The sequence below is a fragment of the Bos mutus genome, chromosome 5 (assembly GCF_027580195.1).
Source record: "Bos mutus isolate GX-2022 chromosome 5, NWIPB_WYAK_1.1, whole genome shotgun sequence".
Classification (NCBI taxonomy): Eukaryota; Metazoa; Chordata; class Mammalia; order Artiodactyla; family Bovidae; genus Bos; species Bos mutus.
In genome coordinates, this window is record NC_091621.1 from 43,834,620 (window position 1) to 43,853,772 (window position 19,153).

General features: G+C 42.2%; 1 protein-coding gene across 7 annotated transcripts in view; it reads right to left on the minus strand.

The window, feature by feature from the left end:
* The window catches only part of TFCP2 (transcription factor CP2), a 52,956-nt gene extending 42,916 nt beyond the window's left edge, over positions 1 to 10,040 (minus strand). For 4 of the 7 annotated variants that reach the window (XM_070370803.1, XM_070370802.1, XM_070370801.1 and 1 more), the window contains exon 1: positions 9,219 to 10,039. In XM_070370803.1, the coding sequence (XP_070226904.1) occupies positions 9,219 to 9,340 (122 nt within the window). In that variant the 5' untranslated portion in view covers positions 9,341 to 10,039. Of the gene's footprint in view, positions 1 to 9,218 lie in introns of all 7 variants that reach the window. The other 3 variants (XM_005908689.3, XM_005908687.3, XM_005908688.3) reach the window with 3 other exon arrangements.
* Positions 10,041 to 19,153: the final 9,113 nt, after the last annotated feature.

Consider the following 19,153-nt stretch of genomic DNA (forward strand, 5'->3'; position numbering starts at 1 on the left):
CTGCACTCAATATGCCAGCAAATTTGGAAAACTCAGCAGTGGCCACAGGACTGGAAAAGGTCAGTTTTCATTCCGATCCCAAAGAAAGGCAATGCCAAAGAATGCTCAAACTACCGCACAATTGCACTCATCTCACATGCTAGTAAAGTAATGCTCAAAATTCTCCAAGCCAGGCTTCAGCAATACGTGAACCATGAACTTCCTGATGTTCAAGCTGGTTTTAGAAAAGGCAGAGGAACCAGAGATCAAATTGCCAACATCCGCTGGATCATGGAAAAAGCAAGAGACTTTCAGAAAAACATCTATTTCTGCTTTATTGACTATGTCAAAGCCTTTGACTGTGTGGATCACAATAATCTGTGGACAATTCTGAAAGAGATGGGAATACCAGACCACCTGACCTGCCTCTTGAGAAATCTGTATGCAGGTCAGGAAGCAACAGTTAGAACTGGACATGGAACAACAGACTGGTTCCAAATAGGAAAAAGAGTACGTCAAGGCTGTATATTGTCACCCTGCTTATTTAACTTCTATGCAGAGTATATCATGAGAAATGCTGGACTGGAAGAAACACAAGCTGGAATCAAGATTGCCGGGAGAAATATCAATAACCTCAGATATGCAGATGACACCACCCTTATGGCAGAAAGTGAAGAGGAACTCAAAAGCCTCTTGATGAAAGTGAAAGTGGAGAGTGAAAAAGTTGGCTTAAAGCTCAACATTCAGAAAACAAAGATCATGGCATCCGGTCCCATCACTTCATGGGAAATAGATGGGGAAACAGTGGAAACAGTGTCAGACTTTATTTTGGGGGGCTCCAAAATCACTGCAGATGGTGACTGCAGCCATGAAATTAAAAGACACTTACTCCTTGGAAGGAAAGTTATGTCCAACCTAGATAGCATATTAAAAAGCAGAGACATTACTTTACCAACAAAGGTTCGTCTAGTCAAGGCTATGGTTTTTCCAGTGGTCATGTATGGATGTGAGAGTTGGACTGTGAAGAAAGCTGAAGAATTGATGCTTTTGAACTGTGGTGTTGGAGAAGACTCTTGAGAGTCCCTTGGACTGCAAGGAGATCCAACCAGTCCATTCTGAAGGAGATCAGCCCTGGGATTTCTTTGGAAGGAATGATGCTAAAGCTGAAACTCCAGTAGTTTGGCCACCTCATGAGAAGAGTTGACTCATTGGAAAAGACTCTGATGCTGGGAGAGATTGGGGGCAGGAGGAGAAGGGGACAACAGAGGGTGAGATGGCTGGATGGCATCACTGACTCGATGGGTGTGAGTCTGAGTGAACTCCAGGAGTTGGTGATGGACAGGGAGGCCTGGCGTGCTGCAATTCATGGGGTTGGGAAGAGTCGGACACGACTGAGCGACTGAACTGAACTGAACTGAAACAGTTCAGAAAAAAATAACTGCAGGTGTGTGAAGAGAGATGGGGAAAGACAAAAGCAAATTTAGTAAATATTAACATTTAAGAAATCTGGGTGAAGGCTATGTACAAATTCTTGGCCTGTTTTTGCAAATCTTTCACAAGTCTGAAATTATTTTTTATTTAAATGAACAAAATACCCACACACTTACAAAAGTTTCAGTGTAGAGAACAGATTAGGTGGGGGGATGGTGGTGAGTGCAGAGTTAGAACAGAGTTGAACCAATTAAAAGGCTATTGTAGATTAAGGACAGGGGTCATGGAAGACAGCAGAGTAGGAAGCTCTAGGAATTGGTCTTTCACCAAAAGAACTGAGCTGGCAAGAAATGCCTGAGGCAATTATTTTGAAACTCTGGAATCTAGTCAACACTTTCAGCATCCAAGGGAGGCTTGATGAAGAAAGAGGCTGCTAAGTTTTAGTTAATTTCAGCACTTGGCATGGCACCTATCATTTTTTAGCTCCCAGTCCCATGGCAGGAAGCAGTGGGAACAATAAATAGCCCAAGATCCTACTGTAGCTTGCTGGTGCTAGGATGTGCGATACGGATCTTGTCTCCAAAAATCAAGGTTATGTGTCTTTTTTTTCCTTTTTGCCACCCTGCTCAGCTTGCAAGATCTTATTTCACCAGTCAGGGATTGAACCTGGGCCATGGCAGAGAAGCCTCAGAATCCTAACTACTAGGCCACGAGGGAACTCCCAGAGTTTTGTGTCTTGATCACTGGTTTTGATTGCTGAGGAGCTGGCAAAGAGGCTCACCACTGTCTCAGCCCCCACGGCTGAAGTAGCTTCCCTAGCAAAATGAGACAACGAGATTTAAAGAAAGAACACTCTTTTCCCCCCCTTTTCTCTTCTTATTGGATCCAGGCATTTAAGGAAATCTTTGTCAAGTCACTGACAGGGTGGACATAATGACATAACAGAAGAGACTTCACTGACTATATAGAGCAATGAATATACTCTCTACAAAAAAAGTTTAGAAAAGTCACTAAACAAATAGACAATTTCAGCTTTCATTCAGTAACAACAGTAATCTCTAGGGAGGGAGCAGAATCTGACTTCCAGAGTTACCATATTATAATACTCAAAATGTCCAGTTCTCAACAAAAAATTACAAAGCATATAAGCACATAGGCACATGAAAAAAATGTTCAACATTGCTAGTTATGAGAATATGAAAATTAAAACTACAATGAGGCATCACCACACACCAGTCAGAATGGCTGACATCAAAAAGTCTATAAACAATAAATGCTGGAGAGGGTACGGAGAAAAAGGAACCCTCCTACACTGTTGGTGGGAATATAAATTGGTGCAGCCACTATGGAAAAGAGGATGGAGGTTTCTCAAAAAACTAAAAACAGAACTATCATAAGACCCAGCAATCCCACTCCTGGACATATATCCAGAAAAGAAAAAAACTTCAATTCAAAAAAGCACATGTACCTCAATTTTCATAGCAGCACTGTTTTCAAAAGCCAAGACATGGTAAGAACTCAGGTACCAATTAACAGATGATTGATTGGTTTGAGAGGATGTGATATATATATATCACACACATATATATATCAAAAAATATATAAAATAATGGAATATTATATATATACATATATATTATAATGGAATATTACCCAGTCATAAAAGAATGAAATACTGCCATTTGCAGCAACATGGATGAACCTGTGGGATATTATACTAAGTGAAATAAGTCAAAGACAAATATTATATGATATCACTTATATGTGGAATCTAAAAAATAATACAAATAAATCTATATACAAAATAGACTCACTAAGAAAACAAACTTTAGGTAGCAAAGGGGAAAGGGAGGAAGGAGGGGTAAATCAGGAGTATGCAATTAACAGATACAAACTATACTTAAAATAGATAAGCAACAAAGATTTACTGAATTACACAGGGAACTATATTCAACATATTATAATAACCTATAATAGAAAATAATCTGAAATATATATATATATATAACTGAATCATTTTGATGCACACCAGAAACAAACACAATATTATAAATCAGCTGCACTTCCACTGTTTTAAATTACACAGCACACAAAGACACAGTTGCAGTGAGTAGGGGCTGCTCTTTCTAGAGACGAATAGCCTCCTCACTGCAGTGGCTTCTCTTGCTGTGCAGCACAGACTCTAGGTGTGCAGGCTTCAGGACTGATGGGTGCAGCTTGTGAGCTCTAGAACATGGGCTCAGTAGATGTGGCGCATGGGTTTAGTTGCTCCATGGTTTGTGAAACCTTCCCAGACCAGGGATCGAACCCATGTCCCCTGCATTGGCAGGCGATTTTTATCCACTGTACCAACAGGAAAGTCTGTAACACTATTCTAACTCAAACTCTTCCCAAAAAGGGGGAGGAACACTTCCTAACAGTCTATGATACCAAAAGCCAGAAAAGGATACAAGAACAGTACAGACCAATATCCCTTATGAATAAAGACACAAAAATCCCCAACAAAATACTACCGAACTGAATCCAATAGTACATTAAAATGATTCTAAACTATGACTAAGTGAGGTTTATCTCAGAAGTGTAAGGATAGTTCAGGTAAGGAAATCACAATGTAATACCCCATATGATCATTTTGATAGAAAAGGCACAGGACAAAATTCAACATCCTTTCATGAAACATTGAAAACAACCTTGAAGTCACTATGCTAAGTGAAAAAATAGCAGTCCCAATAACCTCCAGGGCTTCCCAGGTGGCACTAGAGGTAAAGAATCTGCCTGCCATTTGTAGGAGATGCAAGGGATGCGGGTTCGATTCCCTGAGTCAGGGAGATCCCCCAGAGTAGGGAATGCTCCAGTATTCTTGCCTGGAAAATTCCATGGACAGAGGAGTCTGGTGGGCTACAGTCCATAGGGCCACATAGAGTCAGACATAGCTGAGCAACTAAGCACATAATAACCTCTAAAAGAATAAAATATGTAGGAATAAATTTAACCAAGGATGTGAAAGACTTGTACACTAAAAACCACAAAAGACTGCTTAAAGAAATTAAAGATGACCTAAATAAATGGAAAGACACCCCATGTTCATGAACTGATAAACCTGGTATTAAGATGGAAATACTCCCAAAGCTATCTACAGATTTAATGAAATCCCTATCAAAATTCCAATGGCCTGTTTTGCAGAAACAGAAAGGCTTACCTTCAAATTTGTATGGCACTACAAGGCGCCCTGAAGAGCAAAAAAACAATAACGGAAAAGAAAAACAAAATAAGAAGAATCACACTTCCCAATTTCAGAGCTTTTTTACAAAGCTACAGTAATCAAAATAGTGTGGTACTGGCAAAAAGACATATCAACCAATGGAACAGAATAGAGTCCACAAATAAATCCTTACAAGAATGGCCACTTGATTTTCAATGGGACTACAAAGAACATTCCATGGAAACGAACAAATAGCTGGGACAACTGGCTATCCAAATACAAACAAATGAAGCTGGACCCCTATCTCACTTCAAATTAAAAGATTAACTCAAAATAGATCAACAACCTAAACATAAGAGCATAAACTATAAACTCTTAGAAGAAACCACAGGGTAAATGGCCATAACTTGAATTTAGCAACAGATTCTTAAGAGCTGACATCAAAAGCATAAAGCAACAAAGTGAATAAATTGGACTTCATAAAAAGTAAACACAGCTGGGGACGTTCCTGGTGGTCCAATGACTAAGAATCTGGATTTCCAATGCAGGGTTCTGGGTTCAATCCCTGGTCAGGGAACTAGATCCCACTTCCTACAACTAAGAGTTTACATACTGCAGGTAAGACCAAGCACAGTCAAATAAAATAATAAATGAAAATAAATATTTTTAAAAAATTAAACACTTTTGTGAATCAAAGAACACTGTCAAGAATGTGAAAGACAGCATGCAGAATTAGAGAAAGTACCTACAAACCACACACCTGATAATAATCTTGTTGTAGCTGCTGTTTAGTCCATAAGTCATGCCCGACTCTCCTGTGACCCCTTCGAGTGTAACCTGCAAGGTTCTTCTGCCCACGGGATTTTCCAGACAAGAATACTGGACTGGGTTGCCATTTCCTTCTCCCAGGCATCTATCTTCTCCACCCAGGGATCAAATCCACATCTCCTGCAACAGGAGGTGGATTCTTTACCACTGAGCCACCTGGGAAGCCTAATGATCTAGTAATCAGAATACACAAAGAACTCTTCAACCCAACAATGTGAAAACAACCCAATTTAAAATTGGGCAAAGGACTCAAATGGGCTTCCGTTGTGACTCAGTTGGTAAAGAATCTGCCTGCAATGTGGGAGACCTGGGTTTGATCCCTGAGTTGAGAAGATTCCCTGCAGAAGGGAAAGGCTACCCACTCCAGTATTCTGGCCTGGAGAATTCCATAGACTGTATAGCACATGGGGTTGCAAAGAGTCGGACACGACTAAGCAACTTTCACTTTCACAAAGGACCCTCTTCCAAAGAAGACATATGAATGGCCAACAAGCACATGAAAAGATGTTCAACATCATGGTCATCAAGGGAACACAAAACAAATATCAGATCCTAGTTCACACTCACTAGGATGACTTTCATTTAAAACGCAGAAAACAAGTATTGATGAGGATGCAGAGAAATATGATCCCTTGTACATTGCAGGTGAGAATGCAGAATGGTTCAGCTGTTGTGTAAAACAGCTTGGCAGATCTTGAAAAAGTTAAGTATACACTACACACCTTTTAGGATGGCCAAAATCCAGAACAATGACACCACCAAATTCTGACAAGGTGTGGAGTAATACCAGAACTCTCTCATGGCTGGTAGGAATCGAAATGGTACAGTCACCTTGGAGGATGGTTTGGCAGTTTTTTACGAAACTAAACATACTCATACCATATGATCCAGTAATGGCATTCCTTGGTATCTGCTCAAAGATGAAAACCATCTGCACACAAAAATCTGCACACAGATGTTTATAACAGCTTTATTTATAATGCCTAAGCTTGGAAGCAACCAAGATGCCCTTCAGTAGTTGAATGGATAAGTAAACTGATACAAAGATCTATTATTCAGTGTGACCCCCTGGACACCAGGCTTCCCTGTCCTTAACTATCTAGTCAACCACTAATCTACCTTCTGTCCCTACAGATTTGCCAATTCTGGACATTCCCAAGAAAGAGAATCATATGTAGTCTTCTGTGACTGGCTTCTTTTATTCAGCATGTTTTCAGGGAACTTCCTTTATTTTAATTATAAAGTGTGTGCCATGTATTAAGATGTAAGGAAAAAATATGGAGACTATTAAAGGACCACTTATGAAAATAATAGAGTTAATGAATGCAATGGCAGATGAAGAATCAAAACATCCAACTAAGGTAAATCATTTATAAAGTATAAACCAACAGCTGTATAAATGAAACCATTTTAAGATGCAGTAGAAATAAGCAAGTCAGAGGAAAACAAATATGTTAGGAAAATATTTTATAAAACAAACTGCTGTTGGGGCTTCCCTGGTGGTCCAGTGGTTGGCAGTCCGCCTGGCAGTGCAGGGGACACAGATTCGATCCTGGTCTGGGAGAATCCCACATGCCGTGGGGTAGCAGGGACCGTGGGCCACAACTGCTCGGGCCTGCCCTCTAAACTACTGAGGCCTGCAGTGCCCTAGGGCCCAAGCTCTGCATCAGGAGAAGCCACGGTAAACAGATGCCAGCACACTGCTACTAGAGAGTAGGCCCCGCTCACCCCAACTGTAATACAAAAAGCCCTCACACAGCAACAAAGACCCAGAGCAGTCAAAATAAATAAACACATAAAAATTCTTTTAAAAATTGCTGTCAGCGAGAACATTTCCCTAACAAAGATTTAGGAAAAGTAACCTCAGGTTTACTTAAAAGAAGAAAAAGGGAGAGCAAAGAATCATTGTCTTTGAGAATAAAACCTCCTCCAATCAGTGTTTCTCAAAATGTGGTCCATGGACTATGTGAATCAAAATCACCAAAGAACTTGCTTTTACAAAATCAGATTTTTAGTCTGTGCCCCAAAGATGGGATGCTGGAAACTATTTTTTCTAAGTTTCCAGATGACTCTAATACTACAGTTTGAGAACTAATATCTATTTAACACAAATTAATGCAAATGATTAAATGTGTGTAAGAGACAAGAGAATCATGACAATAGCAAAGTGCATGAAAAAGAGGAAGGTGAAAGAGGACAAAGAAAAAATACTTGAAAAACATTTTTTACACATTGTGCTATTGAGAAAAAATAAAGTGATGTTTGAAAACTATTGTGGATTTAATGTTGGAAAAAATTCCAAACATGTAAATATACAAGGCATTCTACTAATATATGTGAGGAGCACTCAGGGTATGAATAGGAAAGCATTCATAAATGTAAGGTAAGGTCACATGGTAGAGAGAGCACATAGTTGATACCCATATGTTTGCTAATGATGTTAAACTATTTTTATACCAAGTACAGCTATATTCAATTATCTCCATCCTTAACTGTGATAACCTAGACAAAACTTAACTTTTTGTGGTAGTAATCTTTATACAAACACCACCATAAATTGTCAAATATTATGTCAGTACTGACGCACAAGCTCAGGGTCAGGACATTTAACTTTCATAACCAGGTTAATTTCTCTTTTTATGGTAAGACTTATTTTAACAAGAACAGACAAAATTAAATTTCTCAAGGCTAAGAGCACTGCATGATAGAACTCAAATTTCCATGAAAATTACTAAAATATGTATTCAAGGATGGCCTTTATTATTCTAACTGTAAGCAAAGATTTCTGAAAATGAAGTATTAAGTTCTAACTCATAATTTTACTTCAATGAGTAAAGTTCACCTTGACTTAGCAGGGTTAAAGAAAGGAAGTTCACTTTTATAACTTTCAAAGATGCTCACTAACAGAATACAAAATTTGCCCACTTTCACCATAAAAGGCATCCTCTCATTATAAACTCATAAACCTAATTAAAAGTGCTAAATTCTAAAGTTTCTTTGACTCATTTATTTAGATTAAGCTTATTATCCATTTGGAAACCCAGTTATATTCCATCAAACATTAAGATGCAGATGTTTCAACATTTCCAGACATGGCTCTTGCACATCTTTTAAATGAAACAAACTATATTGGGGGAACGAAGTTGCTAAAGCATGCAAATAAATTACATGGCAGGTTATGTTGCTTTCACAGGAGATTTTTATTTATTATAAACATTTGGCTTGATACACGAAGGTCTAGAAGCATCTAAAAGTTCTTGTTGACACTTTTTCATTTCACAGCTTATGTTTCAAAAGTCAGAAACCCCAGAATTGAGTAAAGCCTTAAAGTTGGTTAAGATACAAACGTGTGGACTTAGGATCTCACATTTCTTCCCCAAAAGCAGTCAACCAATATTTATCATTTAAGTCCCAACTCCCTAAACACCTCACATGTTCAATGTGGCCTCTTACTCACACAAGTCCAGTGCAATCTACCCACACGCACGTACACACACACACACACACACACACACACCAACAGTCTCCAAATCACCCACACTGGCACAACAGCCTCTCAATATTCACTTGGTTGCTAATCAAGAGCCATTCTTCTTGACACTGTCCATAATCTCTTTTTCCATTTCTACCACAATGCTCACCACTCAAAAAAGAAACAAGTTCCTTTTCTCTAACCGCGGAGAGCTTCTCTAACTCAACACACCTCTTTCCTCCCCCGTTATTCTCTATCCTGCCTTTGTTACTCAGAAGGTGCAGGGTCTGGGAAAATCTCACTCACCTCATGCTATAGGCACCAGCACCCAGTTCCTGGCCGATCCCGGATAGACTAGCATCAAAGTCCTGCACCAGCCCGGATTCAATCACCTCATCGGCCAGAGGCAGCTTCAGAGCCCAGGCCATTCTGGCTCCTTCCTTGCCCCAGGAGACAGTTTCTTGTACAAAGGCGAGTAGCGTGATTCTACCCAACCGGGGCAAGACTGCAAGACTGTAGAAAACTCCAAACCAAGATCTCCCACGCAGCACCCACCAAGCCACCCCCAAGCCCCACCCACACTGCCCACACAACTAACCTCCCGTACCCTTGGCTCCTGGCTCTCGGCTGCCCCTACTTCCAAAATCCCTCCCCCGCACCCAGGTCTCTAGAGCACGAGGGCCCTTTGGCTTAACTCTTCCAGACTGTCCAGAGGTAACCCTGGACTCCTTGCACTCTTTTTGAGATCTCCCCTTGAGCTCGCGGTGGTCACTCGCTGTTTTCCAAACAAACCAGCAGCAGCGACCCGCTGCCTAGCCGGCACTCCCACGCCGCTTTAGCACCTTTCCCCCGCCCCTTTCCGCTGGAAATCCCCTCCCTCCCGGGAACCACTCTCCCTTTCCTCTCCAGGCCTCGCTTCCGGTCAGTCCCAAGATCACTTCCGGTCACTTCTTCTCAATTCCACGGCTCTTAGAACCAAATCCAGGTTTCCACTGAGCCGACTTCCCGCCCTCCGCAGCCCCCAACGGCCTCAAAACATGGATGGAGACAGCCCAGCACCGGTTTGAAACCCAGACTAGCCAGGCTCCTCCACCGCCCGCCGTCCCAGCGCCAACCAATCATGGCGTCCTCTTCCTTCGCCGGAGCGGCTAGTGTGACGTCACCCTAACACTGGCCAATTAAGAATCGACTCCGCTGAGCTTGGCAATGATGATAGGCTAGCGACGCCACGACTCTCCGCCTCCTGAGATGGACTGGGCGATCTGGGAGAGGACTGGGGTGCGTCGGGTGGCCGTGTTTAAACGTCTTTCCTAGTTGTTCCCAGGCTTCTGGCGTCCGCTCAGTAGCTAGTCAAAACCCTAAGACGTGGGTGGAGCTCTAACTCTAGTCTTGCTGAACCTACACCCATCCCTGGCTGACTCTTGGTTGTTATCCTAACAAGTGTTTGTATGTTTCTAAATACTCTCTCCTTAAACTCACCTCTCCTGGGGTCAAGAACCTACTTGAGTTCCACTTATCTGGATAGTCTTTTTATCTTCCGAATTCTCCTTTAATGCTTTTCAACAGGAAAGCATTAGATAGGTAAGAGTGTTGTGGTTTTTAAAAGGTGGTGATCTGAAAATGAGGGTTTGTGCTGGCGTCTTCATTTACTGGCTTGGTGACCAGAATAGTCAGTCGTTTAATCTTACCGAGATACAGCTTTTTTATATTTGAAAAATGGGGATAAAACCATACGTGCTCCACCTTCTTCCACGTACTCCATCTTCCTCCTTTGAGGTTTTAATAATGTCCATTCTTTATTGAGCATCAACTATATACAAGGAACTTTTTTACATTATCAATAATCCTGAAAACAATTGTAACTAGATTTGCAATTCTAAATATAAGTATTAATGACCTTCATTTTTCCAATAAGGAGAGGAGGCTGAAGCCTTAATTTCGCCAGAACTAAATTGAGGTGCCAATCTCAGAGTGGATTATAGAATTATGTGATAATTTTATTATAAAGTTATAAGGGTAATTTCACTCAAGACATTGCCTGTATGAAAGTATTGGTTCATTACTGTATTCAGTTATTTAATTTGTACAATGTCTTAAGATAGATACAAGTAGATAGATGCCTTTATCACTAGACTATGACCTCCTAGAAAAGAGAATACATATTTTTCAGGTTTCTGTTCTAAATATCTCCTAATATAGTTCCTACATTCATAGTTTTTTTTTTTAATGCTTATTGAATTTAAAAAAGGAAAGATAGAAAAGAGGTTGACATGAAGTTAACAGCATGCTCCCAGTTTCACCTAGAGTCTTCTATCTTTGAGGGCTCTGTCTTATCCATCTTCTTACTTTAGTAAGCCTGGCATCCAAGTCTTGGTTCATTCTCAAGACATTTAATACCTCTTTAAGACATTTTTTTTCTTCCCTTGAGCCAGTTGTATGTGTTTGTGTGTAAAGGAAGGGGTCTTGAACTCAGAGACCAAAAGGGAGGTGTCATAGTCAAAATCCTTTATAAACAGGTCTTTGTAATTTTTTTGGCCATGTGGTGTGTGGGGTCTTAGTTTCCCCACTAGGGATGGAACCTGTGTTCTCTGCAGACTACAACCTCTTTAGAAATTGTCCTGAAAATTATTCTGTGCTTCAGCAACTCCACTCTTCATATATATATACTAGAGAACTCTTACACACACATACCAGGAATCTTGTATGAGAATGTTCATGGCAGCACTATTTACAGCAGCAAAACAGAACAAATGTCTGCCAACAAGAGAAAGGATGAGTTGGAGTGTTATAGATTATTATACAGCAGTGAACATGAGTACAGCTATATGCAAATACAGGAATAAATTAGTCTTAGAATGGTGGGGGAAATGCAGAAATGCTCATACAGCATAACATCACTTTATAAAGCTCAAAACCCAGCAAAATTAAATAATATATCATTTAGGGGATTATATATACATACATGTTCATTTTAAAAGGAATGAAATTATAAACACAACTCTATTATTGAACTCAGAGACCAAAAGAGAGGTGTCATAGTCAAAATCCTTTATAAACAGGGCTTTATAATTTTTTTGGCTGCGTGGTGTGTGGGATCTTAGTTTCCCCACTAGGGGTGGAACCTGTGTTCTCTGAGATTGGCACCCCAATTTAGTTCTGGCGAAATTAAGGCTTCAGCCTCCTCTCCTTATTGGAAAAATGAAGGTCATTAATACTTATATTTAGAACTGCAAATCCAGTTACAATTGTTTTCAGGATTATTGATAATGTAAAAAAGTTCCTTGTATATAGTTGATGCTCAATAAAGAATGGGCATTATTTAAACCTCAAAGGAGGAAGATGGAGTACGTGGAAGAAGGTGGAGCACGTATGGTTTTATCCCCATTTTTCAAATATAAAAAAGCTGTATCTCGGTAAGATTAAACGACTGACTATTCTGGTCACCAAGCCAGTAAATGAAGACGCCAGCACAAACCCTCATTTTCAGATCACCAGTTGAGTCGTTCAGTCATGTCTGACTCTTTGCCACCTCATGGGCTGCAGCACACCAGGCTTCTCTGTCCATTACCAACTCCCAGAGCCTACTCAAATTCATGTCCATTATGTGGGTGATACCATCCAACCATCTCATCCTCTGTTGTCCCCTTCACCTCCCACCTTCAGTCTTTCCCTGCATCAGGGTTTTTCCAGTGAGTCAGTTCTTCCCATCAGGTGGCCAGTGTATTGGAGTTTCAGCTTCAGCATCAGTCCTTCCAATGAATATTCAGGACTGATTTCCTTTAGGATGGACTGGTTGGATCTCCTTGTAGTCCAAGGGACTCTCAAGAGTCTTCTCCAACACCAGAGTTCAAAAGCATCAATTCTTCAGTGCTCAGCTTTCTTTCTATTAATAGATGGTCACATCTAAGAAAGGGCAATGAGGTGGGCTGGGGAGGAACTCAAAAGTAGCTTTAACCCATGGTAGTAGTTTACTCTGGAGAAGGCAATGGCACCCCACTCCAGTACTCTTGCCTGGAAAACCCCATGGACAGAGGAGCCTGGTAGGCTGCAGTCCATGGGATCGCTAAGAGTCGGACACAACTGAGTGGCTTCACTTTCACTTTTCACTTTCACTTTTCACATTTCACTTCTCCATTTCATGGAGATGGAAATGGCAACCCACTCCAGTGTTCTTGCCTGGAGAATCCCAGGGATGGGGGAGCCTGGTGGGCTGCCATCTATGGGGTCGCACAGAGTCGGACACGACTGAAGTGACTTAGCAGCAGCAGCAGCAGTAGTTTACTCAAGTTGAATGGTAGATCCATGGGTTATTGTTTCATCATTATTTTTCATAACTTACAAAAAAATGTATTCTTGAATATGTAACAAATATTACATAAATTAGCATCTGAGCCAGGAACTACAGTCCAGTCCCTAGTTCTTTTAGCTGGCCTTTGCCTAATAGTTGGTGGTACAGTGCTGGGGACTGTACAGATACAGAGCAAATAATAGCTAATAATAATGACAGGCTACTATTTCCTGAGCCCTTGCTAGGTACCCAGCCCTGACTAGAGGCTTTGTGTAGATTATCTCATTTCATCCTCTGTTGGGGGCCAGAGTGAGGTACTCCGCCCGTGACAAAGGTCATGAGGAAGGAGGCTTGACATACGCAAAGGCGGGATCGAGCCTCAGGAGTCCCCCTGGAACTCCTCGAGCATCTACCCCCATTACCAGAGCCTGCCTACTTTACTACTTTGTGCTCTCACCTACACCTCTGACTTTACGGGGCTGTTCCCCACCACCTCTTTCGGAGAAGGAGTTAACCTAGAGCTCCAGTTAATAATAATTCCTGGGCGTGATAAGAGTGTTTTAACCTACAAACTCCTCTGAAGGTTCTCTGGCCTGCCTGACAGGCTTGTCCGGCCACATGTGATTGCTCACAGCCTCCCAACCGTGAGAGGCACGAGATGCTTTAAACCTTCTAAAAACAGGTTCCTTAGAAAAGTGAGAAAACTATTAGTATAAGTATAATGGGCTGATTAGAAACTGTATTGGTGAAGGGTTTTTCATTTGTTGAGCCAATGTTTGTTGCTAAGTCTCTACATCCCCTGCCCTTACACACATTAATGAATATATAGAAGAAATAAGTATTAACCTTTGATATTAATCATGTTAGACCTTAGGCTAAGTAAATTCTTTCCTTAACTAAAACCCACTACACCCTCACCCTATAGGAATGTAACTTTATTTGGGTGGCGTCTGTTTTGAGAATAATCACCCCTGGAGAAATAAGTGTCCTGGTTGACTGACCGCTGTCACAAGGAGAGGGTCGTAAATTGTCAGCAGGCCCCCCTGGCCAGAAGATGATGTAACACCCCTAAGACCTCTGTATACATTTGTATGAAGCACCTGACTTTGATAAAAGTCAGGACTGCTGACCCCGCGTGACTTTTGTATAACATCTCAGTGTATAAAAACAGACTCTGGAAAATAAAGAATTGGGATCAGTTTCTCGAAATACTGGTCTCCCCATGTCGCTCTCTCTCTCACTCTGGTTGAGTCTCCATCTGGAGCGCAGAACCCGCCATGCTTACTAATTATGCCTGGGCTTCTAAGATCCGACCGGGGAGGCCTCAGTGTCTCCTCTCCTTCGGGAGAACGGAAGGACGCCTGCGGCCTACGTAAGTGGTGCAAACTTCTTGTCTTGAAGTTTTATTGGTCTCCCGCATAAACCAAGCTACTCAGCCTCTTTTCTCCACTGAATTTTCCTACTGAGCTATCCTCATCCTGTTACTCTTTATATCTTTGATAAAATATTTAAATAAATAGGTCGCCGACGCCGTCCCCGCTTCGAATACCCTGGATCAGCCGGGGCAGGACCCCGGCAATCCTCCCAACATCACCCCTGTAAGGAAGGCACCACTTTTAGATTCACTTCATAGATAAGGAAACTGAGGCTTAGAAAAACTGACTGACTTGTCCAGGATCACCCAGTGGTAAAGGCTGACTGACTGACCTTACACTCTGAGCATCTAACCATGGTGCCACACCCCTGTGGATGGTTATAACCTAAAAAAAAAAAAAAAAAAAAACAACTTTCCATCCTTTCTTCCTTTCAGACTTGAAGTTTGAATCTGTGGAGACGAGAATATCGAGTTTTCAAAAAATTGTTCCCATGAAGGAACATTGGATGAAGTATGATTTTTCATCAACAGTAAAATAGCTCAAAGGGAATAGATTGAAAAATAAAACAGAGGGACCTCCCTGGTGGATCAGTGGATTAGAATCTGCCTGCCAATGCAGGAGACATGGGTTCAACCCCTGGTCTGAGAAGATTCCACATGACATGCAACAACTAAGCCTGTGCTCCACAACTACCGAGCCAGCGCTCTTGGGCCCTCGAGCTCCGACTACTGAAGCCTGTATGCCTAAAGCCTGTGCTCCAGAACAAGAGAAGCCACTGTAATGAGAAGCCTGTGCACTGCAATGAAAAGTAGTCCCCACTCGCCATAACTAGAGAAAGCCTGGCACAGCAATGAAGACCCAGTGCAGCCAAATAAATAAATAAAAAAGCCTAAATACATAAATATTAAAAGATAATAAAACAAGAGATATTTATATTAATATTTGGAAGAGAACCATATTAGATATTTGGAAGACATAGCCATATCCGGAAATCCCATGGAGCCCTGTCCTCTGGGAAATACTTAGAAAAAAGAAAGACATATTTCTTGGAAAGGTTTGAGGTTAAATTTTAATTCTGAACCAAAACAAAGACTTCACAAAGGTCCTCCTTGCCATTCTAAAACAAACAGAGATGAAATGAAAAGTGAGTCCTAAAGCTTGGCCCCCCTATCAGCTGGAGAACAGATTAGCATTGAGACTTAGGTCCTTGAGCCCAGGTCCACCTGAGGGGAGAAGACGTCAGACAGTGTTTATCCCTGGAATTCTGTGACTTTCAGAAAGTGAAATAAATTGAAAGTCGCTCAGTTCAGTTCAGTTCAGTCGCTCAGTCATGTCCGACTCTTCCCGACCCCATGAATCACAGCACGGCAGGCCTCCCTGTCCATCACCAATTCCCGGAGTTCACTCAGACTCAAGTCCATCAAGTCAGTGATGCCATCCAGCCATCTCATCCTCTGTTGTCCCCTTCTCCTCCTGCCCCCAATCCCTCCCAGAATCAGAGTCTTTTCCAATGAGGCAACTCTTTGCATGAGGTGGCCAAAGTACTGGAGTTTCAGCTTCAGCATCATTCCCTCCAAAGAAATCCCAGGGCTGATCTCCTTCAGAATGGACTGGTTGGATCTCCTTGCAGTCCAAGGGACTCTCAAGAGTCTTCTCCAACACCACAGTTCAAAAGCATCAATTCTTCGGCGCTCAGCCTTCTTCACAGTCCAACTCTCACATCCATACATGACCACAGGAAAAACCATAGCCTTAACTAGATGGACCTTTGTTGGCAAAGTAATGTCTCTGCTTTTGAATATGCTATCTAGTTTGGTCATAACTTTCCTTCCAAGGAGTAAGCGTCTTAATTTCATGGCTGCAGGCACCATCTGCAGTGATTTTGGAGCCCCCAAAAATAAAGTCTGACACTGTTTCCACTGTTTCCCCATCTATTTCCCATGAAGTGATGGGACCAGATGCCATGATCTTTGTTTTCTGAATGTTGAGCTTTAAGCCAACTTTTTCACTCTCCACTTTCACTTTCATCAAGAGGCTTTTGAGTTCCTCTTCACTTTCTGCCATAAGGGTGGTGTCATCTGCATATCTGAGGTTATTGATATTTCTCCTGGCAATCTTGATTCCAGCTTGTGTTTCTTCCAGTCCAGCATCTCTCATGATGTACTCTGCATAGAAGTTAAATAAGCAGGGTGACAATATACAGCCTTGACGTACTCCTTTTCCTATTTGGAACCAGTCTGTTGTTCCATGTCCAGTTCTAACTGTTGCTTCCTGACCTGCATACAGATTTCTCAAGAGGCAGGTCAGGTGGTCTGGTATTCCCATATCTTTCAGAATTTTCCACAGTTTATTGTGACCCACACAGTCAAAGGCTTTGGCATAGTCAATAAAGCAGAAATAGATGTTTTTCTGGAACTCTCTTGCTTTTTCCATGATCCAGTGGATATTGGCAATTTGATCTCTGGTTCCTCTGCCTTTTCTAAAACCAGCTTGAACATCAGGAAGTTCACGGTTCACATATTACTGAAGCCTGGCTTGGAGAATTTTGAGCATTATTTTACTAACATGTGAGATGAGTGTAATTGTGTAATAGTTTGAGCATTCTTTGGCATTGCCTTTCTTTGGGATTGGAATGAAAACTGACCTTTTCCAGTCCTGTGGAAGTCGGTCAGTCGTGTCCAACTCTTTGTGACCCCATGGACTACACAGTCCGTGGAATTCTCCAGGCCAGAAAACTGGAGTGGGTAAGCCTTTCCTTTCTCCAGGGAGTCTTCCCAACCCAGGGATCAAACCCAGGTCTCCCATATTGCAGGTGGATTCTTTACCAGCTGAGCCACATTTCAGGAGTGAACACTTTTACCCCAGGGAGTGGACTTTCCCCATTTTCTCCTTCTCCAATGTAGCTACTCATGAAGTTGGAATGCCAGGCCTGGAAACAGGAATTCCAGGAGCAGTCCTGGGAGCTCTGCCTCCAAGAAAAGATCATCAGGTGTTCCCCTGGACATCCAGCAGCATCCATCAAGAAATCAAAATTTTGTACCTATAACAAAAATCATGGTTCCTATTAGACCATTACTCATAATAAATTTGAGTGATTAGCCAGAACACCTGTGGCCCAGAGCTCCAAATTTAGTATTCCGAACCGTTGGTCTCATTGTAAAGCGTTCATTTCCCTAGACTAGGTCCTGAAACTAGACACTGTTTAGATGGAACACAGCAAGACCTACCCTGGAAGGTGGAAATGTGGAAATCCTACCCAAAAGATCAGGACAGATAGCAAGCACTCCCCAGATCCCACCCTGTATGGGACAAAGTTAACCACACAGGCTTTAGAAACAGCGCATCTTGATTTAAGGCCTAGTTCTGTTGCTCACAAACAAAGCAACCCGGAGTAGATTCCTTGTATTCTCTGCGCCTCAGCTCCTTGTCTGTGTTAGTTGCTTAGTCGTGTCTGACTCTGCGACCCCATGGACTGTAGCTCGCCAGGCTCCTCTGTCCATGGAATTCTCCAGGCAAGAATACTGGAGTGGGTTGCCATTTCCTTCGCCAGGGGATCCTCCCGACCCAGGAATTGAACACAGGTCTCCCACACTGCAGGCAGATTCTTTATGAACTGAGCTACCAGGTGTCAGAGGCTTGAGGGCTCAAACTCTCTGGAGGATCCGCACCCATCCATCCCCTGGGCTTTCTTTCTCATTCATTTAAGAGTCAGTCACTGTTGCTGAGGTCCCGAGTAAATCACCAGGCATTTTCCTCCAGGTACAGGAAGAGATCATTATCCAGGCAGGCCTTTTTCAGGGACTATCTAGTTTTAACTCTTCATGTCTTCCATACATTCCAGACAAAGAAACTTTGAGGCCCAGTCTGGCTTCTTTGATGGACCCTGCAGTTGAGAGAAAAGGCATCTGAAGTGAAGGGTGGTCTTTTGCGACAGAGCCCTTTACCTATGGAATCTGATGCCATCTCTAGGTAGATAATGTCAGAATTGAGTTGAGTTTTTGGACACACTGCTAGTATCCGAGAATTGCTTACTGATGTGGGGAAGCCTACACACACACACACACACACACACACACACACACACACACAAGTTCAGGAACCCAGAGGAACATCCCTGACTCGACAGTAGAAACTCCAGTCCCTCCATACACCCACCCCCCTTCCTTTAAAGCCTTCTGGGGCCAGTTGCCAGGAAATATCCTCAACTGGTCTGAGCCAGAGATAACAGCTTCTGCTGATGCTTCTGCCGGGACCTGTTGGGAGATGCCTGTCTGCATCCAGGACCAGTCGCTGCCCAGGTTCCATTCACTCCCCTGTGTCACAGTCTAAACCTTGCAGTGCTACTGCCGAAGCCTCTGAACCTGCTTTCTCCCAGTAGCCTGAAGTCGGGGACTCAGCTCTTAGGATTTCCTTGAAAAAGTGGGTAGAAAATGCATTCAATCATCTGTCTGCTATTTATCAAGCACCTGTTTTGTGCCCTTGGCCTGGGTCCTGAGTTCAGTTCAGTGTTCAGTTCAGTTCAGTCGCTCAGTCGCGTTCGACTCTTTGCGACCCCATGAATCGCAGCACGCCAGGCC